Source organism: Macrotis lagotis, chromosome X, assembly GCF_037893015.1.
Source record: "Macrotis lagotis isolate mMagLag1 chromosome X, bilby.v1.9.chrom.fasta, whole genome shotgun sequence".
NCBI classification, from domain to species: Eukaryota; Metazoa; Chordata; class Mammalia; order Peramelemorphia; family Peramelidae; genus Macrotis; species Macrotis lagotis.
In genome coordinates, this window is record NC_133666.1 from 192,227,083 (window position 1) to 192,248,686 (window position 21,604).

The 21,604-nt window shown below is 34.1% G+C and overlaps 1 protein-coding gene across 9 annotated transcripts in view; it reads right to left on the reverse strand.

The window, feature by feature from the left end:
* Positions 1 to 459: 459 nt before the first annotated feature.
* Positions 460 to 21,604, reverse strand: part of MLLT3 (MLLT3 super elongation complex subunit) — a 363,248-nt gene continuing 342,103 nt past the window's right edge. For all 9 annotated transcript variants that reach the window (XM_074208795.1, XM_074208796.1, XM_074208790.1 and 6 more), the window contains 5 exons: positions 19,791 to 19,923; positions 17,282 to 17,381; positions 9,449 to 9,520; positions 8,084 to 8,155; positions 460 to 742 (listed from right to left, as the gene is read on the reverse strand). In XM_074208795.1, the coding sequence (XP_074064896.1) occupies positions 611 to 742; positions 8,084 to 8,155; positions 9,449 to 9,520; positions 17,282 to 17,381; positions 19,791 to 19,923 (509 nt within the window). In that variant the 3' untranslated portion in view covers positions 460 to 610. The remainder of the gene's footprint in view (positions 743 to 8,083; positions 8,156 to 9,448; positions 9,521 to 17,281; positions 17,382 to 19,790; positions 19,924 to 21,604) is intronic.

Sequence of the window (21,604 nt, forward strand, 5' to 3'; positions counted from 1 at the left end):
TTTCAGAACTGAAAGAGAAAAAAAAGAGACGGAAACAAGATTGTAACATTTCAAATGACTAAGTCATCAGTAAGTGGCATAAAAATAGGTAAGGTCACTGGGTACTGGTCCTGCATCAAAGGAGCATAGGTGGGACTCGAGTAGTTATTACATGTAGTATATCATTCCCTCAATGACATTAGAATAGCTGTATGCAATAATAAATAGATCAGTTATAAGGCAGTGTGTTGAACATGTATTCATCTTGTGGAATGGAACCCCACAGAGATACACGATACCATACACATTTATTAAGAACGAGTTTTTTTGTTTGTTTTGAAATTTTTTTCAAGGCTATCCAGGCTAACTCTTCTGGACAGAAGTATTTCCTTGGTAAGAAGAGCGATCCTCTGAGTCTTGTCACTTAACCTCTCCTTTAGCAAGAGATGATGACTGGCTTTAAAGAAAAATAAAGCTGAAGAGGGTTGTTTCATTTTTATTTTTTTTCCTTTTGGTTGCATCATTCTGAGTGTTTCATATTAAAAAACAAAAAAAAAAAACCACAACCAAAAAAAAAAAAAAAAGAGAGAGAGAGCCCCGATAGTTTTCCATGTATCCAGTCGCTGTATCCTCAGGATGTTCCAGATGTTTCCAGGTAACTCTGTAGTTTACGGACTGTGGTTTTATCCAGAGAGCAAAGGTCAAAGTCAAACGTTGTGTTCGTGATATGAAAATGTCCAGTTTCTTCTATAAGGTTTACAATCTGATAAAGTAAAAAAAAAAAAAATGGAAGTAAGTAGAAGATAAAGACAGGGGAAAAGAGGGGAAAGTGGTGACATACTTTTAGTTCAGTGGTCACAGTGATTCTTTATATCCTGATATATTTCTATAGAAATCAACAAGGGTATATAAATGAGGAACATTTTATTTACAATAAGAAACACCTTTCAGGGGCACGTCTGAGGCACATCTCTTGACCTGTTTCACTGGCCAAGTCTGACATTTTAGGAAAGATATACTTTCTTTAATATCAGCAAATGAATACTTTGTGCCATTTCTGACTCATAAACTTAAAAATATGTCACTGGCTTTAAAAAAAGCAAACTATGCTGGTATATTCTGGCTGTAAGTTTGGGAACCTCCCCCAAAGGTAGGGAAATTATAGTGTGGGGATAGTAAAAGGAATTTAAGGGGAAAATATCAGGAAAAACTAGTACATGATCATACTAAGCTTTAAAGGGATTTGGAGTTCAGTATATAATTTCTAAAACCCCCCCAAAAGATTCTGAGATTCAGTTGATAAATTATGATTGATTAATTGAAAAATGGAAGTCATTGCACTTCATACAGGGGGTGAATAACTGAAATAAAGATATCAGTTATCTCCTGATGAAGAAAAAGTCTAGGCACCTGAATTGTGAAGGAACTGAGAGCCCAATGGGAAGTAATTATGGAAAGGGAAATGTGTATGTTGATTAGGATCTACTGAATTATGAACTCAAGGGGAAAATAAAATGATGGTTCTCATCTTTATTGTATCTCCAGGGCATCACAGAAATTTCATAAACATTTGTTTGAATAGATCCTGGCTATTTTTGTGTGTTTCACTCTCTTCTTATCTTTCTTACTCCAAATTAACTCTTTCTTTACCTCAATCCCCTGTCTTGCTGTGGCACATCTTTCTTCAATTCATAGTACAGAATGGAAATACAATTACAATTCATGTTTATTAAGTAAAGGGTTCTTATGTTTCCTAGTCTCAGTTTCAAAAATTTTTTACCCAAAACTTTTAATTCACCTACTTCAACAACAAGAAAATTGAAACCACACTATTCTTTTTATTTGTAGTGTGGGATATTTAATTAATTTCAATTACCACCATTTCCCCTTCAGGTCAGTGATTCCTGGATAGGAAAAACATTTATAACAACAAAAGTTTAAAGGATTCCCTACTCCTGAACTATAATCTTATCTTTACTTTAGCACACTCACAATTTTAATACATTATTATCTGATCTTCATATATTTATATAAACACACATACACACGTCTGGCTTCAGTTTCCTTTAAAGTGTTGGACTGAATGATTTCTAAAATACCTTCTAGTGCAGAGGTGTCCAACCTATTCTGGGGGGGAATCATTCAACAAATACCTCACAAAGGCCATACAGAATTCAATACCCATTCATGAATACAATACGATCCACACCACAATATCCTATAAATGTGGAAATTTCTTTATCTCATTTGTTTTCATAGAGCTATTGTTTATAGATCTGGATTTTCACTGCAAACCTTAAATGACTGACCCAAACTACAAAGAACTTTCTCAGACTCCACCCAATATTTTATCTTCTAATTATTCCAGTTCTATCTTTATGTGACAATAAGTTGATACTTATTTTCCATGTCTATTTTCATTGTTACAGTTGATAAGGTTTTTTTCCTCATCTTAAGAGAGAAATCTCATTTATAATAATATTAACCTATAAGAAAAAGCCACTTTAAATTATATATATAGATAATCTAACCCTATAAATAAAGGGATTATTATCATAATTTTACAGATGGAGAAAATAAGGTTAAAAGGTTAAATGACTTTTCTACACAGATAGTAAGTAGTAAAGATAGAACCATAATCCAGCTTTTCTAAGGCTATGAGTATTGCTGTTTCTAGCACATACTTAATTTCAGTATGTCTGAATTTTTCTTTCTCTTCCTTCCTTCCTTCCTTCCTTCCTTCCTTCCTTCCTTCCTTCCTTCCTTCCTTCTTTCTTTCTGCAAGGCAATGGGGTTAAAGTGACTTGCCCAAGGTCACACAGCTAGGTAATTATTAAATGTCTGAGATCACATTTGAACTCAGGTCCTCCTGACTCCAAGACTGATGCTCTCTATCCATTGTGCCACCTGGCTGCTCCTTTGTCTGAGTTTCGTGTAAAGAATCAGTGAATATTAAATGAATCATTAAATAAATAGCTCCAGTTATTACCAAAAATAATTTGGTCCTTTAGGTTGAGCCAAGCTTTTGAGTTTTATTGGTTCATCCCAAGAATTACAAGGTATGCTTTAAGGCAGGGGTGCTCAACCTTTAAGTTCTTTGGGATTGATCATATCACCCCCCCAAAAAACTGTTAAAGGCCTCACGTATAATTATTAAATAAATTTTAAATATAAAAATTAAATATCAATATCAATATTAAATACTAACTAAAGGCCTTGATTAGTTTTTGTTGAGCAATGCAGAACAACAGAGCTAAAAGGTTGGACACCCCTGCTTTGAGGAATGAAAGCCCCACTTTAGGTATGCTAATTATGATGAATAAACCAGAATTTAATCTAAATTTTATCTATACCAGTGTATGACATGAGAGAACCAGAATGCTAATTAGTATTTGGAATAGGCTACTGAAATACCATGTGTAAGTTTAGTCACTTGATGTCAAAAGTTGGCAGCAGGTGGCTAGGTGGTATAGTGGATAGAGCGCAGCCCTGGAGTCAGGAGTACCTGAGTACAAATTCGGCCTCAGACACTTAATAATTACCTAGCTGTGTGGCCCTGGGCAAGCCACTTGACCCCTCTGCCTTACCAAAAAAAAAAAAAAAAAAAAAAAAAAAAAGTTGATCGAAAAACCAAAGAAGATAACTAAAAAGCTAACGAAAGGTAAAAAAGGTAAGAAAAAGTTACTAAAGGAATGGAAGACAAGGACCTAATAGAGAAGAGTCTAAGAGATTGCATAGCTAAAAATGCAAAGCAACTTAATGGTCATTAAAAAAAAAAATTCTCCTCAAGTCCATCCATATTCATTGTGTAATACTAATTCTTAAACTTTTCAATTCAGGTGGAGTAATAGTTATTCTATCCCTTGTGAGATCTTTCTTCTCTTTGTTTTTTTCACTTATCTTTCCTCTCATCCTTTCTCTCATCTTCTAATCCATGCATACAGAAAAAATAAAGGGCATTTGACAAATTTTTACTAAAACAAGTCCAAGTTTTTATGAGCCTACAAGTATACATCACAGTAGAGCCAGACAGCAAGACAAACAGCAGCACCTTTCTAAGGAATTCATTACTGCCTGCCAGAGGGAGCAACACTAACAGTTTGAGTTATTAATGCCTGCATACACATCCTCAAATCAAAAATACTTTATAAAGAAAAACAAGTTTTGGTGCTTTGCCAAGAACCATGACAGAAGCACTATAAGAAAATACTGTATTACAATGACACAGACACCCATGACTGCTTTTTATATATATTAATGTAAAAGTCTGTTTATGCAATATGGCTCTACCTCCATTTGATTTCCATTTATTACCCTGTAATAATCATTTTGTCTTTAAATTCTTCCCCTAGAAAATATTAATAATAATAAAATTTAGAGTGATTATATGAAAGAAAAATAGAGGACTATAGTGGGGGAGCAGGAGAAGGGAAGTAAGCTGTGAAATTCATTTTTCAGATGATGGGGGATGTGAACACATATGAGACTGATTACTTCCAGTCACGTCAGATTCCTAAAGGGTAAAACGCAAGCTTTCTGTTGTCTTTTTTTTTTTTAAAGTTATAAGACCTAATTAGGTGCTTTCCATTCATTCTTAGTTACAAAAAGGTAAAATTATTGTTATCATTGTCAATTATCTTCACTATCACCACCACTACCACCACCACCACCACCACCACCCTCATCATCATCTGTATTGCATTAAATTCAAAATGTATTTTTTCTGACTGATCATCAGGAGAGTTTGAAATACCCTTTCTTTATGGGCCTCCATAGTGACACCAATAGTGACTCCTACATAGGATTATTATGGTTCTAGAGTTTTCCTGTGTCATGGAACCCTTTGGGGAAGCCTTACTTGGAATAATGTTTTTAAAAGCAGAAATAAAATACATAGAATTACAAAGGAAATCAAAAGTTAATGACAATAAAGATGCTAATTCCAGGCCCTCCTCCCCATCAAAATCCATGAACTGCTTGAAATCTATATCCATGGAACAATCATAAGGAAAGCAAGTTTGTGGAGGCTAATTTTGCCCTGGCACAAATCAAGTTATTTCTTCATTTAGATAGTTTTAGAACAATATACAAATATCACACATGTTATTTAAGTGGGGAAAATGTTCCTCTAAGCAGTGAAACCCTTGGGATAGTCATACATATCTTCTATTACACATTTTCATTGAAATGTGGAAACATGGCAAAGTGGACACAACCAAAGATCGATATTTAGTCAGAGGAACTGGATTGGAATCTTGCTCAAGACACTATCTGTATGATCTCAGAACAAGTCATTTAACCTCATTAGCCTTTAAAAATGAGGAAATTGTACTAGATGGTCTTAAAGGTACTTCAGAGCTCAAAATCTATACACAATCTTATGATTCCAGTTATCACTAATCCTAAGCCTTGGGAAAGTTTCTACAACAAAAAAAGTGAATAATCTAGCTCTTTTTTACTCATTTTTGGACCCACAAATAAGCAATAATAATGACCACGATGATGATAAGAATAATAACAACAAAACACTTATGTGCAGACTCCTCAAGAGTCTTGATTTTTGATTCTTTAACAGGAAAATTAAATGGAAGAACCACAGAAATAGTTAGAATGGGAATCTGGGTCCACTGTGAATTTTGCTTTGAATGCATCCATTAAAAAGAGCACACGAACATTTATGGAATGCAATTTGCAAAATGAGAAGCTCACAAGGTGAAGAATAGCATTAGTACTCAATAACCCTAAGTTTTACAATAGGAATTAATTAAGCGGTAAACCATGACAGGACATGCATCATGGTCTCATAATCACACGCTTCAGATGCATTACAAGGCAAAAGGCCAGAGACAGAGTGCTTTCAATAGTCTAAGAAATGCAATTAGGTTGAAACAATGTGTGCCCTGGAGTGCCAGGTTAAAAATTCATAGCTACCCCCCCTTTACTATTTCCAAGGTTATCATTTAGATCTAGCCCTGTAGTCAGGCACCCTCCTCACTGTTCTTTGCTCAGAATAAGAGGGAATGGTAACTGTGGCACTCTGGTAACACCCCCCAAGAAAAGTCACTAAAAGGCATTTTCTATTGTTTTAGCTTTTTTATTTTTTTAGGTTTTTGCAAGGCAAACAGGGTTAAGTGGCTTGCCCAAGGCCACACAGCTAGGTAATTATTAAGTATATGAGACTGGATTTGAACCCAGGTACTCCTGACTCCAGGGCGGATGCTTTATCTACTACCACACCTAGCCGCCCCTAGTGTTTTAGCTTTTATGGAAACTGAAGAGACTGGATGAAGGAGGATATTTGGAGATCTTAGAGATGGAATACGTAAACATGGTAATAATGATTGATTATTTTCAAGCTTTACATTTTATCAATAAATAGAATTTGGTTAAGTGAGGAGAACAGGAAGAGTGGAACTGCTGCCTCTCAGTTGATTGTCCTATGGGAATTAGGCAGTACTTTTGTACTTGGGAGAAAGGAAGAAATGGGAAAGACAGGACTCACTGTGAATGTCTGCCCTGGAGACTTTGCTGAGTGGCCTGGCACATGGTATTTGCCTGGATTGCTTTGTAGAGTCCTTCCAATCTGGGGCAGATTAATAAAAGGCAGGGGTCCTGGGGCAAACACAGTCTTTGAAGGTTGATTATATACAATGCAATTTATTATGTGAAATGGAGCTTTGGGATCCCTCAAATCTGGGGTATGGAGCAACTGCCCTTTTGGAATTATATTAACTGACCCCTCTGTTCAACCCAAGACTAAATCTCTCCTTTTCCTTTCAAAATTGGATTCTATGCTTGAAAGAATTAACAAATTCAATGGGATGGAGTCTCTTCCATTGGTTGGGGTCAATTAAAACATTTCCTTTTTTGGACAAGGGAATTGAAGTCATTCAGATTTAGTTCATGGGGAGGGAGATGGGAGTTAGATGGGAAAAATGAAGACTAATGAATTAACAATAATACACGACAAACTAAAAACTATGAAGATTTACTAAATAACAAATAAATCTGAATACTACTAGTGAGGAGGCATAGTAAAACATAGTATAACAGCCACAATAAATAAAGAAGAGTATGGCATACTAGAAAGAGCAATGGTGTAGTGAGGGGACCTGGGTTCAAATTTTAACGTTTACTAATTTGGGCAAATTACTTAACCTCTTTGAGTTTCCTCATTTGTAAATGAAAGGGTAGAAAAAATAGGCTCTAGGTTCATTTCTGGTTCAGCTTAGTCTTATATATGCATCTTGCTTCCCATATATGTACATATTTTAAATAACACTCTTCTGCCTCCTCAATTAAGAATTCTACATCTGCTCTCTTAATCTTTCTGAAAATCAGGTGAAACAAAGAACTTAGCAGATTGAGAAAGCTTTATCTATTTGGAAATTTAAACAAAAATGCATGAACAATAAGATCTAATTTTTTAAAGAGGTAAATTAAGTATCTCCTGAAATTTATTTAGAGATAATGAAAATAAAGATATAAAAACAATATGGCCACATATAAATCCACACAAAATTTAGAATGTATTATTTTTTTCTGGGTAGAGAAGAGAATTATTTTCTCTCAAACCATATAGGTTCTTTAAAAGTGACACATATGGGTACTTGATAATAGATTTAGGGCTGCAAGAGATAAGAGAAATAACAAAAACGTTTATTTTTCAGAGTATGGTACTGGTAATTGGCCCCCTAATTGAATTATAAATGTTTACAATACGTGACTGAAATTATTATTGTTGCATTTCCATGAAATCAGAAGGTCTGCCCTAAGGGTTTCACATTCTTATTATTCCCTTTCCTTACCTCAGTTAATGCAACTACTGATTATGATCAGTAAATTACAATGGCAATACTAAACTTTACTTTCAAGGGTCTCCATCTTCCACAAGCTTACTATTATGCCAAAACAAACAAACAAAAAATTATTCAATTGATTCAGAGTCAAAGAGCAGCCATGTGATAATATAAATGAGCATCCTTGTCAGATACTTTTCTAAATGATATTAAGATTCTGCTGTGTGTTAGTCATTATACAGACAGTATAAGACATATGCCATATTGGCTATGTGACATCTGGAAAGGATCATAACAATACTCACCTGTTGAAGTACATGTCGTTCCCGTAATGTCATTAACCTTCTATGGAGTTCTACTAGTTCATCTAGATATGCCTGAAAAAGAAAGACAACCCCCAATTTAAGTAAATCAAAAAATTTAAGAAGCACCTGGTTCCCAGCTATTCTGGCTTTCAAAATAGGTCTGATTAGGTTTAAATTATGAAGCACAGTTGAAAGAAAAATTTTCACATATGCACAGTAAATAAAGGACAGAAGTACTTTTGGACTAATGTCTGTGGCCAGATACACACACACACACACACACACACACGCACGCGCACGCACGCGAAATAGCATATCTATTAGACATATTCCCTTTAAGTTACAAAAGACAGCAATAATAGTGGATTAGCTCTTAAAGATATTACTACTTAAGGATAGCTTCCATAATCTCAAAATGAAAAACGTTGCACCATGAGTAATTAAAATTTTCCCAATTAATCTTTTAATTCAATGGAATTCACATGGGCAGCTTCTTTGTACTTCTGATATTCATGCTATCCAAATAACCACGAGAGTGTAAATCAGGGACACCAAATGGGAAACTTGTGAGGTCTCAAATAGCATCACATAATTGTTCCTTTATTCTTTCTTTTTTCTTGAATCATAAAGAAAAACAGTATAAGGTCAAGCTGATAAGTAGTATCCAACTTCTAAATACTAACCTGCCCATATAGAGCATTCATCCTTAATAAACTATTCTCAGTAAATAAAGAACATTGTTAATTTTTTTCATAAAATGTAACTGAATACTAAATGTTTATTTTAGTTGTCAAAAAAGAGGGCGGGAGAACATCTTTCTCCTTTATTCATTTTACTGTTTTCATTCTGGTCAGTTACAGAGACCATTAGGAGCATAAGGCTCCATAAGCCCTCTAGAATGCTGCTAATAAAACCAGAAGAAAGACTTGTTAAGTGAGCCTTAGGGTTGTTGGAAGGAATGTTGCTACCCTACAGTAGAGTACGCCTCTTCCAGTCTAAGATAATTAAATCAGAGTCAGACTTCTAGTACATATGGTACACTCTCAGAGGGCATCATTGCTCAACACAAGATGTTGCTTGCTTCTCAGTTCCCTCCCTAACAACTCAAACTTCTACCTCACAATTAACTTTCTTTGAAAATGCTTGGGAGTACAGGCATTGTGCCAAATAAAAATATGAGCTCAAACTAAAATACTGGAAGATGAAGAGATTTGAAAAGTAAAAATACAATACTGTTGTGGTATTTCACTGGGTAGAAAGAATGAGGGTGGAAGGCAACAAGAGGGATTAAGTAGAACATAAATGAATGAAAAGAAAAAGTGTTAACTTTGCATGACTTAACTTAGCCAGGAACTAAAAACTTACCTTGTCACAATCCCCATTCTTTATTTGCTTGTCAGATTTGCTTTGTTTTATTGGACTTTTCACTTCTAGAATCTAGAAATAAAAGAAAGACCACTAAGTATTCTAGAACTTCTTGGTTAACAACATTCAGGTGAACAAAGGCATAAACACATGTGTCATGTAAGAATGCATAAGAATCATACCACTTTTTAAAAATCCTTATTTTGTAGAAATCTTATATTTTTATTTCTGAATATATCTTTCCTCCTTCTCCTACCCAAATGGACCATCTCTTACAGCAAAGAATAAAGGAAAACAGTGGTTCAGCAAAATCAGCCAACACTCATCAGCTATATCTGAGTGTATATGTAATATTCCATACCATTAGTCCCCTACCTCTGTTAAAGGGAAGGAGGATCACCACATCATTCAAAGAGCATTTTCCCCCAAGAAAGTTCAATATACTTAACTCAAATATCTCCAAAAGACAAATTTAAATAATTCCTATTCATGGATCTGTTTCTTTTCTTCTGGTCAAATTGTTTTTTCTGAACATAAATGATTTCTATTAGAAGAATAAAGTAAAAAATGATTTGATAAGGAAATTGATTTGATATTGTGTTAAACTTCTAGATGTTTTTTCTTAGATAGCTACCTGAATTCCATTTAGGGTCACACAGGTAGAATATCTCCAAAAATTGAAAGAGTAAAAACCTGAATCCTGCAATGCTACTCACAAAATCTTAAAAAGAACTATAGGAAGGACTTCTTTGCATTGAGATGATACTTTTTGGAGGGTTTAGAGAGAGAAGCAAACAAAAATTGCATAGGACCAGAAATTGTAGAAGACTTTTCTACATGGGTAGAAGCATCATTATTTATATTGATGAAATCATAAATCTAATGAAGAAATAAAGAAAATGAGAATTTTTTTCAAATTAAAATGATATTCCTGCTGTTTTTCCTCTAAAACCTTCATCTCAATTCATTATAAGTTCATTATAACACTTGAATCATATACTGTTGAACAGATCTTCTATATGCTGAGATATAGAAAAAAATGTGAGGACCTAATTTTTCATTTCATTTTTCATTATTTATTGGGATTAGTGTCGAGACCTTCTGGGGAAAAGACAATGCATATTTGAAAGGATTTATTTTCTGTAGACCCAAGAAGACTGAAAGGAAAATAAGCTTGGTTTTAAATAAAACAGCAAAGTTTACTGGAAGTGTCCCCAATTCTATTTCATAAAAATAATTCAATGAGCAATTTAGCTAAATAAACAATACATACAGTACACTTTAATGCCAAGTTAAGGTCACCTGTTGTTACAAATAACCAAGAGGCTCATTTATTATGTCATTCAAAGTGAGGAAACATTTCACCTCTATTCTGAGGGATGTCTTTCCCTGGTTGTTGGAAATGAAACCTCAAGGGAAAACAGGGTGAACACAGGTCTAGGAATGGGTAGGTCAGTAGATGGCACTCCTCCCTAACTTAGAAGCTATTGGAAGGCAGAAATTGAACATTCTGAGTGGACAGAACATAAGGTCCCTTAGAGATTTGGAGCTGGAGGAAACAAGTGTTCCTCTTTTGGAAGAAAAGCAATTGCATTTGGCTTATTTTTCCCTTTGAGATTTAATTTCTTTTCACAGTAGTAGTACCTACTAAGTCATTGGAGTATCTACCAATATACAGAGAATTAAAAAACTGCTACCTTATGTCAGATCTCTTGACCAGATTTCATTTAGGGTTATGGTAGAGCCCCCCCAAAAGGTCTGAAGTTTCCTAAACATCCTATACTTTCCTAAGAAAGTTTGTGATGTGCCTGGTGATCAAAAATCAAGATATAGGGAAAATCCAAGTCCTTTCTTTAGAAACTACAAGGGCAGAGAACAAGAAGGTCCTTCTGGTGTTGATGTCCAGCCTCAAGTTACAGAGTAGCTGCCCAGAAAAAGGCCCAGTTAATCTTTTTCCTTTGATCTCCTACAACCACAAAGTAAACAGTTTTGTTAAAAACCTCACAGAATGACAGAGCTATATCATTCTGGAGACAATTGCTTTATTTAGTATCTCTTCTTATCTTTAGGGAAATGGTTCCAGAATACAAAAGTGTACCCCACCTTCTCTTAATGTTTTGGTTTCAAACCAGTTTAACTGGATGGGGGTTCTGATTTCACTCAGCTGGCCTCTGTAGTCTACCATCCTGAAGAGTGATTTATTATATTCTAAACACTAAATACTAAAGGATATTTTCACATTTTGTTTTCTGTTCACAACACATAAAGGAGGGTCAATTAATGACAGCAGACTATGGTTAGGGTGATGACTCTCCTTTTTACTTCATATTCAATAATATTCAAAGGAGAAAGTTTACCAATTGACATCACAGAAATGCCTGCTCAAAGAAGCTTAGAAATAATGTTATTTGGGACAATCTATGAAACTGAGACAATATATAGAAATATTTATTTACAAGTTAAGATATGATGACAGGTATTCAATATTTTTAACTATAAAAATTCTTTTTAAAAAAGCTGGTTTCATCATTTACTCCTTTCTGATAATAGAAAAAAATGAATCAATTACCTCCTTACCCATAAGAAAATCTTGAGAAAATTCAAATCTAGTTAGCCTAACACTTTCAATAGCACAAGAGAAAAACTACCCATTGCTACCAAAGGTTGAAGGGAATTCACTCAAAGGAGTCAGAAAGAGGAAGTGAACAGCTTTCAAAGTCTCCTGGGTCAAGTCTTCATTTATTTTGCTTAATGTGATTCCTAGAGCACTATATGGAACATCTTATATTAATGAAAAACATATTAAAATAAAATGTGATTTTTCAATAATCATTAATTAAATCTTATTTATTTAATATTAATATAATTCATTAAATTGTGATAAACAATAAACATTACTTAATGTTTAATTTATATAAAATTTATTATTTCTGTATTACTTAAATGTTTTCCTTCACTACTCTGCTCATTAATAAGGATCATCTAAAAAAGTAATACTCATAATGGCACTTAATTTAGTGGCAGATTATAAGCCACAATAAAACAGATCACACTTATCTCCTCCTTGACAGTTTACAAAATACTTTCTTCAAGACAACCTTGTTCAAATTGGATAACATAATGATGTATCCATTAAAGGTGGTGGTGACAATGACTAGAGATCTGATTTCTGCATTATGTGCACTATCTCTTTTAATTCTTCATGTCATTCAAATGAAGAATCATGACAGAAGAGAAACATTCAAGCTCAGCTGCTTGTATTCAAAGAATAAAGAAATAATTCAATTCAGTTAAACATTCAGTAAGGGTGCTGGAGATACAAAGATTAAATAACAGCAACTCTCAAAAAGTGATTATGATTTAATAGGAGGGAAAGGAAAATACCTAAATAATAATGACACAAGGAAGATTATGTTAATGGCAAAAGAGAGATCCACACAACAAAATGTTTTGAGAAAATTTGAAGAGATGAATTCTGCTTTTAAATCTGGGAAGGAAACCACCATAGAGAGAAGAGACTAAGCTGGATCTTGACATAAGGAGATATGCAGACAGAATGCACCATATCAAGATGACATATATATGAGATTAGGCTTAAAAGATAGGTTGTAGGCAGATTGCTGAAAATCCTAAATGTCAGGTTAAAGATATAAAGTATACCCTCTCAAAAAATGCAGATGGAAATGTTCAACAAGAATTAATCACATAATGATCATTGTTGGAAGGGTTGTGGGAAATCTGGGACACTATTACATTGTTGGTGGAGCTGTGAACTCATCCAATCTTTCTGGAGAGAAATATGGGACTATGCCCAAAGGGCAACAAAAATGTGCAAACCCTTTATCCAACAATACCACTACTGGGTCTATACCCTGAAGAGATGATGAAAAAGGGTAAAAACATCACTTGTACAAAAATATTCATAGCAGCCCTGTTTGTGGTAGCAAAAAATTGGAAATCAAATAAATGTCCTTCAGTTGGGGAATGGCTTAGCAAACTGGCATATGTATGCCATGAAACACTATTGTTCTATTAGAAACCAGGAGATGGGAATTCAGGGAAGCCTGGAGGGATTTGCATGGACTGTTGCTGAGTGAGATGAGCAGAACCAGAAAAACACTGTACACCGTAACAGCAACATGGGGGTGATGATCAACCCTGATGGACTTGCTCATTCCTTCAGTGCAACAATCAGGGACAATTTGGGGCTGTCTGCAATGGAGAGTGCCATCTGTATCCAGAGAAACAGCTGTGGAGTTTGAACAAAGACCAAGGACTATTACCTTTAATTTAGGGGGAAAATACTGATATCTTATTGTCTGATCTTGCTATCTCTTATACTTTATGTTTTTTCCTTAAGGATATCATTTCTCTCTCATCACATTCAATTTGGATCAATGTATACTATGGAAACAATGTAAAGACTGACAAATTGCCTTCTGTGGGGGTGAGGGAAGGGAAGTAAGATTAGGGAAAAATTATAAAACTCAAAATAAATAAAATCTTTAAAAAAAAAGAATTAATCACAGAGAAATCTTTTAGTATACTGCCTTTGTGCCTTCAAGATAGAGATGTAAACCTCAAGGTATTCCTGTGGTATCTAACATTGCCTAGTGGAGGTTCATATATGCAGTGCTATATCGCAGATTTATATTTGATTTTTTGTCATTGGGACCAGAAGTATTTTATTTAATCAGACAAATTTCATTTTGGTGCTTGAGACAGACATCTTTCTTTGTCAAGAAGAAGAATAAGAAAACTACCAACATCATATCCTTTGTATGAAATATTTCAGCTACTAAAAGAAGTTGTGAGTGAAAAAGTTGGCCAATGCTTTCAGTTTTAGAATTGTATTAAAAAGAGAAATCAGTCTTAACATTCATAGTAGAAAAACAAAATGGATGAAAAATACAAATAGCCCTGGGAGGGGCAGACAATGGAAAGAGTACATCAATATATATAGCTTAGACAAATACTACAAGTGTACAATAAGCTAGGCCTCAAAATGAAGAAGATAAAGAAGAAATTGGGTTAGATTGTGTTTGGGAAATGTAAATTCGGATATTTCCTACTACAAATTACAATATTACACTAATGATGTTACATGGCCACAAATTATGGAATATTATAATCTAAATTTGGAATTCTAACCAAAATATAAAATTAGAAATAGTCCAAAATCAATAGAAAGATGGATGATGAGCCAAAGTAGGTGGCAATGTTACCAGTGTTTTATAAGTAAAAAGTGAAATAAAAATATTATGGATACATATCTGGAAAACATAGTGGGAAATTTAATAATCAAGGACAACTAGGTGGTACAACATCAACCTCAAGATATTAAAAGTATTTTTAAAAAGAGGCAGCTTGCTAGTATGTAAAGGTAGAACCTTTAGAGAGCATTTAAGAATAAGAAATAGGATCCTGGATGGAGAAAATGCAATGGTTCTTATATGTATGAATATATTCAAGAATGTATATGCATTGTATTATTGGGAATGGAGTAGTTTCCTACTGTATTTCTACAGGCAGAAAGATGTTTGGATTGGTTGATGTCTGATGGAGAGTAAATAAATCATACTCTTGGGTAAATTCTATAAGTTTTATACATATGATGTGCAATGAAAGGACACTAGTCTCTGTAAACTTAGTATTCGACACACATAAGATACTTGATTAATGTTGGCTATTTGGTTGCAGCCAGAGCAGAACTGAGATGGTGGTGGACAATCAAAACATTGGACAGTGTTATTCGATGAAATGAAATTGAAAGGTAAGAGTCCATTCCAAGCACAACAAAAGTCAAAGGGCAGACTAATCTGAGTTAGAGAAAAATCTAAATCTAAATCAATTTAAATTTGAGAAAAGGTTTTGGGGTGTTGTTTTTACATCTAAATAATTATAGTAATTATTTGCTAATTTCTTTGAATACAAGCAACTGAGCTTGGATGTTTCTTTTCTGTCATGATTCTTCATTTGAATGACAAGAAGAATTAAAAGAGATAGGCATATGATGCAGAACCCAGCATTGCTAAATAGAAATCATATAGAAATATATGAATGGATAATAATAATAATAATTTGTACAGCAAACAGAATAATAACTAAATGAAAAGAAATTAAAACAAAAGTATCTGAAAACTCTTCCCTTCTATAAATAGTTTAAAAGATTATTTCCCCAAAGAAATTATGCTATATGAGGAAAAGAGCTAAATTCTCTATAGCAGATTGTTCTGTTCTACACAGACTTTAGGAGGGCAGGGATGAGAAGAAAGGAAGACAGCCAAAGATTGCCAAGAGGAACAAGACACAGAGGAAAGAAGAGGAGAAATAGTAAGTTTTTAAAAAATATTTTGCAACTTTTTGTCAGATCTTTAATAGTAAAATTTTTGCACAATCAAAACACTCTTCCCTCTTAATTTTTTAACAATTCCCTTTACCAGATAGTCAATTTGTGGTCAATTTATTACAAATTCTAAAACTAGTGGATTCTGAATTAACAAATGAAGAATGCTTTATTTGTATGTTTATGGAACTCAACACATATTTATTAGTACCTCAAGACCTGAGGCATTCAAAGATGAAAATGACACAGTCCACAGCTTTCAATTAATTTATATTCTATTGGGCGAAAATTCACAGGTCAAGACTAGTCAGGTAGCTAGAAAGGCAGATTATTAAAAACTTTTCATTCAAAGGGCCAGACTAAAAAATTTCTATTTTATCCAAAAAAGGATAGAAATCCATTAAAATTTTTTTGGAACAAGAGAATATCTAAGGGTCACTATTTAGAACTAGAAGAGTACTAAAGTGACTTCCCCAATTCACAAAGAAGCAGAGCTCAAATTTAAATACAAGTCTTCTGGCACCAAATTCAGTGCTCTTTTCTTTTCCCTCATGACATGTTATCATCAAATCTAGGTTTTAGGAAGGCTATTCTGGTAGATGTCTGAAGAATGTGCGTGGACATGAAGACAGTAAACTGAAGGGCAAGAACTATAGAAAATTTTCTCAGAGTCCAAATGAAAGACATTTAGAGAGACTGAAATAGAGGCTGGTGATTGTGAGTGGAGAAAAAGCAGCAAGATAGGACAGATCTTATATTTAAAAATAAAAAGCAACAATGATGAACCAATTTCTTTAGATTTTGTGAGACACTAGTTCAAGAAGAGGTGACTTGGTCACCTCAAATCACATTACAGCAATTTGCTTTGCAAGTGACCATTCAATATTTTTGTGCTGTGGTTATTCTACATTTCTGTCTTAAGCTCATGAAGGCAGGGACTCTTTGTCATTTGATTTTGAATCGTCCTGGACCCTGCTGAAGTACAGATAGTAGTAACTTGTTGAAGTTTGTTGAATAAATGACCAAAAAGATTTTTAAAAATCAAAGAAATTAGAATTACAATTTGGGAAATCAGTGAAAAAATAAGAACTCACTTTTTTCTAGGTCACAAGTGCTCTCCATAGCACATTTCATTTAACAGTTATACCCATTACCCTACCCATGGGATAAAAGAATGACAAATTCATATAGATTCTTTAGGATATACCATGATGCTTGTGGTTTCCTTTAAGTCCCAACTAAAATGCCACCTTCTGCCACCTAGACCATAAGCTACTTGAGAGCAGAGATTGTCTTTTGCCTCTTTTTGTATTTCCAGTACATAATGTATGGCATAATAGATGCTTACTAAATGTTTATTGATTGATTGTTTATCACAGGATATTAGGGATCTTTCTAAAAGCTGCAGAAACTGAAGGTGACCAAAAAAGTGATTCTGGATAAATGAGTACAGACAAGTATTCTGAAGTGCAAAGCCCATCACTTACCTGGTTGCTGTTGGTTTTTAATAAAGGTGGTGGGGGTTCATGCCGTAGAGGAGAAGAGGCAGAACTACTTTCACTGTCACTGCCATCACTTAAGCTAACTCTGAAAAGACAAAAGAAAGAAAAGATGGAGACCTACACACAGAAGCAGCATTAGCAATACAGGCAAGTGATAAAAAATGAAATACAGTTTTGAAAATTAAATTAACAACAACAAGAACAAAGTAGAATGATTTATCTCATATTTTTAATGACATGACTTACCCAATAAACTTTTCATTTTAGATTATACAAGAGGAGATCCATTTCTACTTCAGCCCCCTTTTGTTCTCCCTCCCTTCCCTTCCTCTTCAAAAGATAATAATGTGTACCTACAATGGCCCAAAGACTGGCAACAAATGAGAAATAGCAGAATCAGCAAGGGGGAACTGGGCAACCAGAATTAAGGAGAATCAACTGCAAGTCATTTTAGTTGTTTTTTTTAATTTAAGGCAATGGGGTTAAGTGACTTGCCCAAGGTCACACATCTAGGCAATTATTAAGTGTTTAAGGTCAAATTTGAACTCAGGTCCTCCTGACTCCAGGGCTGGTGCTCTATTCACTGTGCCACCTACGTGCCCCTGCAAGTCATTTTAGGAAAAATCACTCAATCTTCTATCACAGATTGTTTCTTTCATAGTATATAAGTAGCAGTGCTTTATATAACTACACTTTCCCAAATCTGGAGTATTCACATATCATCCACAGGGAAATGTATAAATTCTCTACACAGATTATAGTATCAAGTCATGGTAGAAAAATTAAAAATTACCTCCGGGAATACCAGAAAGTCTTCTAATAGTTGAAAATAATTAAAATATCATTTGGCTTTCTTTAAAAAATTAAATCAACTTCACAGGATCTTGGAATTTAAGCATGGAAACTGTCTTCAAAATCATAAGAGCCTAAACCCCTCATTTTACAAATGAGGAACTTGGAGACCAGTCAGTGAAAAAGTGGGGAAATAACTGATTCAAGGTTAAGAAAATATTAAGTAGCATCGCTAGGATTTTTAACCCAGATGTTTTTATAGGTTCTTAAACATAACATTTGCTATTTCTTTCTCTTTCCTCCTCAAATTAGCAGATTATGGCTGGAAATGTGGGCAGGAGGAGGGAGAGGCTGCACATTCAAACAGCATACTGATTGATTACTTAGCCTTCAACTTATTTTCCCCCCCATTTAGAAGATCTCATAGAACAAGTGTGTGTGAATGAGAATATGTGTGACTAACTAAGAAGCACAAGTTGACGAGATTTACTGTGCATATATTTTACTTTCAGCTCTCTTAAAATAACACCAAGGTATTGACAGTTTAGGAGGTCATGTCAACCTTTTCCTTTTATAAGCTGCAAGCATTATGTTCAATATAGTATTTTCAGGCATTATGTGGTCACCAGAAACAGGAAACATTAATAAATACTAGAAATGTAATTTATGAGGAAGTTAGCAAGTTGGAATATTGATTTTGGAATCAGGAAAACCAGAATTATACCTCAGACACTTAATAGCTGTGTGACCCTAATCTAAGCCTCAGTTTCCTCATCTGTAAAAAGAGGATACTAATAGTACCTAAATAAGGTAACACAGATAAAGAACTTTACTAACCTAAGGGTACACATAAATGTTATATATTATTACATGTAAATGTAATATAAAAATGTGCATATCAAATGTAAACTGATCCACATTACTATCAGTTAAAACAGTAGGAGGAAGACAAGTTGCACATTTATAATAAATAAAATTCCTCACAGAAATTTCAAGTTAGCTCTTAAACTATATAATATGGATTACCATATTGCAAGTAAGAATTATATCTTATAATATCAAATTTGCTTAGGAATTTAAGTGTTAATACACAAAGAAAGAAAGTTCTAGGATCATATACATCTGTATGTACAAAGACTAGATCTGCTAAACTGTGGTTGAAGTTGATTACTGTATTTCCAACATCAAATGTGAAAAATATCTTGCTCAAGGCATAGAAAATATCCTGAGCGGGGTGACTAGGTGGCATAGTGGATAAAGTCCCGGCCTTGGAGTCAGGAGTACCTGGGTTCAAATCTGGTCTCAGACACTTAATAATTACCTAGCTGTGTGGCCTTGGGCAGGCCACTTAACCCCATTTGCCTTGCAAAAACCTAAAAAAAAATACCCTGAGGAATAAAAGACAATAATTCTATAAGGGGGGGAGGCATTTTTCAGCTAAGGTTGATTTAGGGCAATTGTGTCAATCACTGAGACATCACTTGTGAGTTTTCCCATTTAATGAAGATTTAGGTAAATGCTTTCCTATAGATATAACATGTTCATAGCATGGAACATTCATGTGCCAATTTAATGGGAACATTAAGCATTACTGCTTCTGTTTTCTTTGAAATAAGGTTTGCATTTAAACTATTTTGATGCTGGTAGGTCTTCTTAAAAGCTATCATTTAGCCCCTCATTGTTAAAAAAAAAAAAAACTCACCTGCGACTCCGGCTGCCTCCTCGAGTATTTATAGGTCTCTCCATTTCAGAGTCATTGTCATTCTCATCTGCCTCCTCTGATTCATCTTCATTGTCATCAGAATGCAGATCTTTCATTATAGACCTTAATGGACCTACATAATTACAATAAACCATAGGGGCAAAAGAGAGACAACATAGGATTCACTTTGTATTACTAGGCAGAAGTGGTCATAGGCAATCTAAATAGAAGCTCACTATGAATAGAACAAAACTACTATTTAAAAGCATCACCAAGTTTGAGTAATATTGGTTATACTTCTGGAAAGAGACTATGCCAATTAACTACTGTTTGCACCATATATATTCCGCTAAGTGTATGTTTATTTGAGAAGTCTACATTAAAGGAATTTAGTACTATCTTTTTTTTTTTCCTTCCTGAACCCAATTTACACCTAAAAAGATCTGTAGAGACCTATTAGTAAGCTGCAGTTATTTTGTTTAGGTTAATCCACCCATTCAAAGCAGAATCTAATAAATCACTCTGGTTGTAACTTGTTCTAGGCAATGAAGCCTTTGTGTGGCCGTTTTTGATCTCTATAGGTTCATCTTTTTAACTATTTCCCTTTATTTCAAGGCCAATTTCAGGTCAAGCATGAACTTTAGTAAACTTCAGATTTTTAAGGTATTTCAAATTCCATGCTGCAAATGATGACCTCAGTCTTCAAATTCATCTGAGCTAGTGAAATAACCTTTTCTGTAACAATTTCATAAAAATGGTTTTCCACTTTTCAAGTAATCTGATAAAGGGTCAGAGTGCATTTGCCAAAATGAGAACATGCCATTAGTGAGAAAATTCAAGTTAGAATCCAAATTATATGACAAGCAAAGAAAAGTAAACTGATTCTAGAACAGATCATATCTGCAAAGACAAAGAGAAAATCAGTGGGGTACTAGTATATCTTCCACTCTGAGTCAATAAATATGGGACTAAGTTAAAAGTTGGATGAATACAAATGTGGAGAAGGCATGTTGATTCTAGATTAAATAAATCCTAAGGCCTAATTTAAATTGAGGGTTTTATTAGTTCAATTCCAAAAGTTTGATCACTTAGCAATCCAAGATAAAAAAAATCACTTTGCTTTTGTACTGGGTTCATTGGAATAAATGCTTTGAATAAGCAAATTATTAACTCTCTATTTTACTCTTCTCCCACCTTTCCCCTACCCCATCCCCAGAAGGATTATCAACAATTTATTCTCTTTCAGAATACACAAATTCATCAGTAATGTTAACTGTTATTGAAAGATGTACATAAAATATTTTAAAGCAAACCATCCTTTAGAGACCACAGATGTTGTCTACTTGTTTATTTAATGCTCTACATTAAAATTTGAATCCATTCACAATAAAATCTGATACATAATTATAAAGGAAAATAATCAATTAGAATTAAATGCATATTCCTTAAGGAATAAATTAGTAGATATCTACAGGTATCTGGCCAGCGTCTGTAAGAGATAAGTTAAAATATATTTCTCTAAGAACCAAATTTTATGGTCCTGTCACAGATTTAGTCTTTTGTATAATATTTTATTTGAGGTCAGTCTCATTGGAATTTTCCTATTCCTTTTTTTTTTGCTCAATTTTAATTGTTTTTTGAATTTTACAATTTCCCCTCTAATCTCACTTCCCTCCCACCCCACCCCCCACAGGAGGCAGTCTGATACTCTTTACATTGTTTCCATGCTGTACATTGATCAAAATTTTCCTATTCCTTTCGTTTTTTTAAGATTTTTCAAGGCAATGGGGTTAAGTGGCTTGCCCAAGGCCACA